Source organism: Strongylocentrotus purpuratus, unplaced genomic scaffold, assembly GCF_000002235.5.
Source record: "Strongylocentrotus purpuratus isolate Spur 01 unplaced genomic scaffold, Spur_5.0 spur5_scaffold_16, whole genome shotgun sequence".
Lineage (NCBI taxonomy): Eukaryota > Metazoa > Echinodermata > Echinoidea > Camarodonta > Strongylocentrotidae > Strongylocentrotus > Strongylocentrotus purpuratus.
Genome location: NW_022145601.1, coordinates 12,064,808 through 12,072,211, shown reverse-complemented (window position 1 = coordinate 12,072,211; position 7,404 = coordinate 12,064,808). Strand labels below are relative to the sequence as shown.

General features: G+C 40.7%; 2 protein-coding genes across 2 annotated transcripts; both read right to left on the bottom strand.

The window, feature by feature from the left end:
* Positions 1–1,108: 1,108 nt before the first annotated feature.
* Positions 1,109–3,397, bottom strand: LOC115924775. Its single transcript, XM_030987589.1, has 3 exons — positions 3,368–3,397; positions 1,671–1,912; positions 1,109–1,284 (listed from the first exon to the last, which is right to left on the bottom strand). Exons 1-3 carry the CDS (start codon positions 3,387–3,389, stop codon positions 1,153–1,155), a joined length of 396 nt encoding a protein of 131 aa, XP_030843449.1. The 5' UTR covers positions 3,390–3,397; the 3' UTR covers positions 1,109–1,152.
* A 231-nt stretch (positions 3,398–3,628) lies between these two features.
* Positions 3,629–6,665, bottom strand: LOC752785 (ankyrin-1-like). Its single transcript, XM_030987402.1, has 4 exons — positions 5,624–6,665; positions 4,547–5,314; positions 3,845–4,051; positions 3,629–3,681 (listed from the first exon to the last, which is right to left on the bottom strand). Exons 1-4 carry the CDS (start codon positions 6,663–6,665, stop codon positions 3,629–3,631), a joined length of 2,070 nt encoding a protein of 689 aa, XP_030843262.1.
* Positions 6,666–7,404: the final 739 nt, after the last annotated feature.

Here is a 7,404-nt window from a genome sequence, read left to right as displayed (position 1 = left end):
AGTGATGAGAAGCGATTAGCCTAAAATGATACTTTTTCGAAATAGGAGTAACTTGTCATGGTTCTTTTGCTACCCTAAATGAAATATTTAGCATTGCACGTAAACAAATTGTACATTTAACATATATATATATACCTACAGACTGGACCAGTATAAACGCACTAGCATACTTCCAATGATGTGGGGTGAAATTCACTGGTACCAGCGGTGTAGAATCTGTTCACATGAAAAATAGTGCCAGGATCGACAAAACTGGTAGAAAGTTATTTTTTTGTTTTGGGGAGCATTTCGTTCAGTTTCAATAAAAATGCGTTAAAAATTTGTGTAAACTCACGTCTTTCTCAATACACAAGTTATTATATATTATCTCAAATGAAAGAAAAAATGTTATTGGAGTGTTATGTTTGGGTTTAATCTGAAGATATGTTACAGCTTGTCCGACGCTCAGGCAAATAATTTTTCCTGAAACTGTACAAGAATACTATTTCTCTGCCAGCACTGCCAGTGGAAGTCGTTAAGCCACCCCCTCCCTCCCCATCCCCTCCCCTGAAAAGAATTCATGCGCTTGATATTACCGTTGTACTGTACTGGGAAGGTGATCTTCTTCGTGATTTTTTGCTTCAAGATGAGAGTGACGAGAACTCTGGATACTACTTGTTCACGTGGCTGAAGATTGAACGGCATGCGATGGGTCGTCATGTCAAAGAAAGCACATTCTTCAAGTTCCTACGAAAATCAGAGATAACCATCAATTAATACCCTACGAAGTTATAAGGAACGGTACCATTTTCGTAATTTAAAAGTTATACCATGAATTATGACCCATGTTTGAATCGAGTTTCCTTAAATTATATTATAATGAGATGATGTTGTGCAATGAACAGTACGATAAGGCAGAAAGTTCATCAGTTCGGTATCGCTTTAAGAAAACTCTATATCATTTGTAATGTAAAAAACATATTATTAGGACCTGCAGAATAGTTAACGGACGATTTGTGTGTCAGGATAATTTACTTCGGGGAAAGTAAACTCGGGAAGGTTACAATTGGGCTATTGCCCTCGGCACGCCTCGGGCAATAGCACAATTCTTACCTTCCCTTGAGCGTATAAAAACAACTATTTCTCTCAAAGCAGTCATCAATACTATAATAACTATATTGGGATTGTTACCTCCTTTGACACTTCCTCTTTGTTTTCCAGATGTCTTACAGAAAGGGGTCCTTTTCCCCAATATACACAGTACTGCTCACCAAGAAAGGCTACCTGGTAGTCTCGTATGGTATCCTATAAAGACAATAATAGTAATAAGAGCATACTAATAATAGTTGCAATAATTGCAATAATGCCGCTCTTCCAGAGGGCACTGCAGCAAATGAAGGTACTCAAATACACTGAATATTTACTTCAAGATGTGAAACGTTTATCGGGTTTGAATATTATATCTGTGATTTGTTTTATATTTTTTGTGACCACCCCGTCCCCTCCCCCCCCCCCCCCCCCGTGTACGCACCTAACTACTCAGAAAACGTTACACACAAACATTGACATCGTAACCACAAAAAGACCGGAGACACAAATACAATTTATTTAAATTAAATAAATATTAAAATAGACTTCAAATTCTTTTTCAGCTAAAATTATGCCGAACCGTTAATTTAGGATAAATATACCTCTTTCATGCCGTAGAAGTCGTCTTTAATGACGAGATAGATGCGGTTCAACTCGTCTCTGTATGTTGATAGGGGAACGTATGGCGTACAGATGAGCCTTTTACCGATGAAGTATCTCCTGATTAAGGAGATAATCCACCATTCCGAGAAATGGTCTAAGTACAGAGTAAGGTGATTCTTTGCGACTACACACCGAGCAGCTTTGTCAGAAGCAGGAACTATCCTTGAAAATTCATCAGACTCTGTAAAGAAAACAAAAAATAGGGGACCCTGTTAATTTTGTTACGCAGTGAACTGTCATACTTTGGGATTTACTTTCACAAATAAAGAAAGCAAGTATTTTTTTCTGCAAGTTTTGCGGGTTTATTGGGGAGCCTTGTTGGAGGGTCATTGTTTACTCATGATCAATGACGTAAAAACATGTCAATTGCTTTTTGGTGATTGGCTATTAAAAATGTTTTATGCATTCAATCATTCTCATAATTCCTTTCGATCTTTCCACAAGAATCTTGAAAATGGCGGCTGTATGAACTGTGCGACTTATAAGTCATTCAAACACAAAGACTGAAACATTTTTATTTTAAGCGAATTTCCATCCTAATAGAAGATTATCAAGTAAAACTCATTGAATTAGAACATTCTGAGAGGAACATCAACATTGAAGTGAGGTCATTATGATACCAAGAATAGTAAGGGAGTATTAATTTTGTGTGAAGATCTCTGTCTTAATTGCTATGTGTTTGTCGTGGCAGTCAGGGGCTATCTGCACTGTCACAACATATTTTCCCCTTTCCCTTCCGTTTTTCTTTTGTTTGACCAAAGAACATTAACTGATTGAATCCATTTTAATTTAATCAGTCAACGCCAATATGTTTGAATACAATGAGAAAGAACTCTAGATCAATTCATCGCGATACCTCTCACACTTTGAAAAGTTCAGGTCAAAGCTTCATTACCGACAATAATCAGTGGTAGAAATGGACCTGTTACAGAGACTGCACTGTGCGCTAAGTTATCATTGAAATTTGCTTCACCGGATTACGAGACCACTGCTCTACCGACTGAGCTATCGCGCCTCATTATTCATAACGGACATCAAATTTGAAACAGTTACTGTAAAAATGCTTATTTTCTTTTCAAACACGAGCAGAAAGACCTTCGAGAAATGAGCTCAAAGGAAATGTCAATAATCTACAATATAAGACGAGTCTAAGAAACCTATATTCACTCGGCTATGCTATTTTTGTGAAGCAGCTATATAAGTCTTGTGCAGCATTCTTGATCCACGTATATCTCGATATGTTCAAAGTTCAGACGCGGTGTAATGCACGTAATAACATATGGCATGATAATGGGAACGTACCGTGGTATGTTCCTTTGCCGGGTACCCATAAAACACTTTAGTGGAGAGTGGCAAATTCATATTTATGTCTTGCCTGAGTGCCGCGCGAACATGAATTATGTGATCTGCAGGCCGGTTAAGTATCCACGAGACCACCACATCTCAACAGTTTTGATACAAAAAAAGAAGGCAACTTTTAGCAAAAGCTTGTCTCGTGTAAATCGAGATGCCTTCAATTCAATATAAATCTAAGAGCGAATCAAAGAAGATTAGACAAAGAGAGGGAAATAAAAGGAACGGAAGGGAAAGGAATTTATATGGAGATATGGGATCTATGGTAATAGGAAGATCTTACCAGTCCTTCGGGTGTATAGCATAATTTCTGCCTTGTCAGGGTTGGTGAAAATAGCGCTATGTGAGACCGTGACTTCCACCGGAGTTTTAAACTGAAGACCAGGAGGGGATAGCTTGAGCCCAACTGAGATGATAACTTCGTCCTTTTCCAGCTTTAAGTCAGGTGGGATGGTTGTCAATGCTTCTGCTGTGATATATTTGGCTCTGTCCACATCGTCTGGTGAAAGTGTAACCTTGATGCTGTACTCGTCAAGACTAATAATCATTGTCTCTTCTGTGCTGCTCTTCCTCGAGGATCGAGAGCTGTCTCGTGGACTGGTACGATATGGATCGCATGTTCGGGAGGATGGGGGCATATAGCCAGGGAAAGCCTTACTACCAAAAGTACTGCGAAGGTAGTCATAGTGGTCCTCTTCAAACCCAATGAATGGCTTAACGATCTTTGTTGCTTCTCTATTTAAAAGAAAGTCATGTATACCCAGATGGCCGCCATTAAGAGCAAGGCCTGAAGGTGTCCAGTAATCATCAGTAAGTTTCCCCGGGTCTGCACCCTTACTAACGAGGTATTTGACAATATCAAGATGACCATTGAGTGATGCTATGTGAAGAACTGTAAACCCATCTTTATCACCGATTCCAATGCTTGCTCCTTTGTTCACGATATACACGACGACTTCAAGATGGCCTTCTTGAGAAGCACAAGCCAAGGGTGTTCTGTAGTTTTTGTCACATATGTCAAGCCGGGCCCCTTTCTTAACAAGGTATTTGACAATATCAAGATGACCCTTGAATGATGCTATGTGAAGAGCAGTTAACCCATTTTGATCAACGATATCAATGCCTGCTCCTTTGTTCACGATATACTCGACGACTTCAAGATGGCCTTCTTGAGAAGCACAAGAAAAGGGTGTCCTGCCGGTTTTGTCACATTTGTCAAGCTGTGCCCCTTTCCTAACAAGGTATTTGACAATATCAAGATGACCCTTGAATGATGCAATGTGAAGAGCAGTAAACCCATACTTATCACCAATTTCAATGCCTGCTCCTTTGTCCACGATATACTCCACGACTTCAAGATAGCCTTCCTGAGAAGCACAAAACAAGGGTGACCTGTCGTTTTTGTCACATTTGTCAAGCTGTGCCCCTTTCCTAACAAGGTATTTGACAATGTCAAGATGACCCTCCAATGATGCTCTGTGAAGAGCCGTAAACCCATCTTTGTCGCCAATTTCAATGCCGGCGTCTTTGTTCACGATATACTCGACGACTTCAAGATGGCCTTCTCGAGAAGCACAATACAAGGGCGTCTTGTCAGTTTTGTCACATTTGTCAAGCTGTGCCCCTTTGCTAACAAGATGATGAACTATTTCAACGTGTCCATTGGACGATGCAATGTGGAGTGCTGTTAACCCGTCTCGATTACAGTTATCAATATTTGCTCCTACGTTCAGTAAGACCTCGACAATACCCAAATGGCCTCTTTCTGCTGCGAGAAACAAGGGTGTCATCCCGTTCCTAGGTTCATTGTCAATCTCTACCCCTCCGTTAACAAGAACTTTGACAATATCAAGGTGTCCCCAAAATGAAGCCAAACTAAGTGCGGTCCATCCATCGTCAGTGCTTTTATCCAGCTCTGCTCTTTGACTGGTTAGATATTTTACTCTATCAATATTACCAGCTTTTGATGCAGAATGAAGAGCTGTATATCCACCTTTACCACACGTGTTAATGTTGGCTCCTTCTGTCAAAAGGTACTCTGCAATGTCAAGATGGCCACCGTCTAAAGCAAGGTGTAAAGGTGTCCAGTAATCATTATCAAGTCTCTCCAGCTCTGCCCCTTTACTAACAAGGTATTTGACAATATCAAGATGACCCTCGAGTGATGCTATGTGAAGAGCTTTATCACCAATGCCAATGCCTGCTCCTTTGTACAAGATATACTCGACGACTTCAAGATGGCCTTTTTGAGAAGCACAAGACAAGGGTGTCCTGCTGTTTTTGTCACATTTGTCAAGCTGTGCCCCTTTCCTAACAAGGTATTTGACAATATCAAGATGACCCTTGAATGATGCTATGTGCAGAGCTGTAACCCCATCTTTATCACCAATTTCAACGCCTGCTCCTTTGTCCACGATATACTCGACGACTTCAAGATGGCCTTCTTGAGAAGCACAAGACAAGGGTGTCCTGCTGTTTTTGTCACATTTGTCAAGCTGTGCCCCTTTCCTAACAAGGTATTTGACAATATCAAGATGACCCTTGAATGATGCTATGTGAAGAGCAGTTAATCCATTTTTATCAACGATATCAATGCCTGCTCCTTTGTTAACGATACACTCGACGACTTCAAGATGGCCTTTTTGAGAAGCACAAGACAAGGGTGTCATGTTGGTGTTGTCACATTTTTCAGGCTGTGCCCCTTTGCTAACAAGATGATGAACTATTTCAACGTGTCCATTGGACGATGCGATGTGGAGTGCTGTTTGCCCGTTTCGATTACAGTTATCAATATTTGCTCCTACGTTCAGTAAGACTTCGACAATACCCAAATGGCCTTTTTTTGTTGCCAGAAACAAGGGTGTCATCCCGTTCCTGAGTGCTTTGTCAACCTCTACCCCTTCGTTAACGAGAACTTTGACAATGTCAAGGTGTCCCCTAAATGAAGCCAGACTCAGCGCGGTCCAACCATCCTCAGTGATCTTATTTTGCTCTGCTCCTTGACTAGTTAGATATTTCACTCCATCAATATTACCAGTTTGTGATGCAGCATGTAGAGCTGTACATCCACCTTTACCACACGTGTTAATGTTGGCTCCTTCTGTCAAAAGGTGCTCTGCAATGTCAAGATGGCCACCGTTTAATGCAAGGTGTAGAGGTGTCCAATAATCATTAGCAAGTCTCTCCAGCTCTGCCCCTTTACTAACAAGGTATTTGACAATGTCAACATGACCCTCGAATGATGCTATGTGAAGAGCTGTAAACCCATCTTTGTCGCCAATTTTAATATCTGCTCCTTCGTTCACTAACAGCTCTACCACATGAAGATGGCCTTTCTTTGAACATAAGTGAACCGATGTCTGTAGGTTAGCATCGATTACATTCACCTTTGCTCCATGATTGGTTAGGCATTTAACCGTTTGCAAATGTCCGTTTGCCGAAGCAATGTGAAGGGGTGTCTTGCCAGATGCATCCGAGCAGTTTACATCAACTCCTCTCGAATCCTCGGACTTGTCTTCTGAGTCGATTAATGATTGTATCTTCTGGACGTCTCCTTTTGCCGCTGCAGAAAACAGCGCCATGTTAAACGTAATTCACACCCACTACGTTTTGCACATCATGATATTACCGTGCTCTTCAAACATCAAGTTACGTATTGTCATGTGACATTGAAATACTGTGTAAATTGGCCCGTACCCTTTAGTAGCGTTTTCTATTCTGTAGGAGCAATCAAGCGTGATTATATGAAAACATTTCATAAATTGGACTTTGCACTCATATCCCTATTGGCTTCAGAAGTCTGACTACATTACTGTACAGTGTATTACAACAAAACAGACCAATTGCCAAAATATACTTGGTTTCCGATTTGCGGAAAAAAGAAAAAGAGAGAAAGACGAAAGGGAGAAAGAAAGCGAAAAATACGGTCTCTATCATCGCTTTTCTTGAACACTCTATAGTTTGTGAAATGCTATAACCTGTTGATGTAGAGTACTCGCTTCATTTCTCTAGAATTGGCAGGATATAAACCAAATTTGTCAGTATATTTTCATCAATTAGGCATTATAAACTGCTAACAAGGTGCTTACTATTCGTCTCTCTTCATGTAAATATGCACTTCATACCCGAGCCCTTCGCTCAAAATTCATGCATTTGCAATATTCTCATATTTAATACATTCTCAGAACTTTGTTAAGGCCCGGTCACACAGGGAGGACGCATGGGGAACGCACGGCCAGCGCATGGGAAATTCGCAATTTGGGCCAGTGCGTTGTCGTTCGCTAGGCGTGCGTCATCATTCGTTACTCGTTCGTCGAGCGC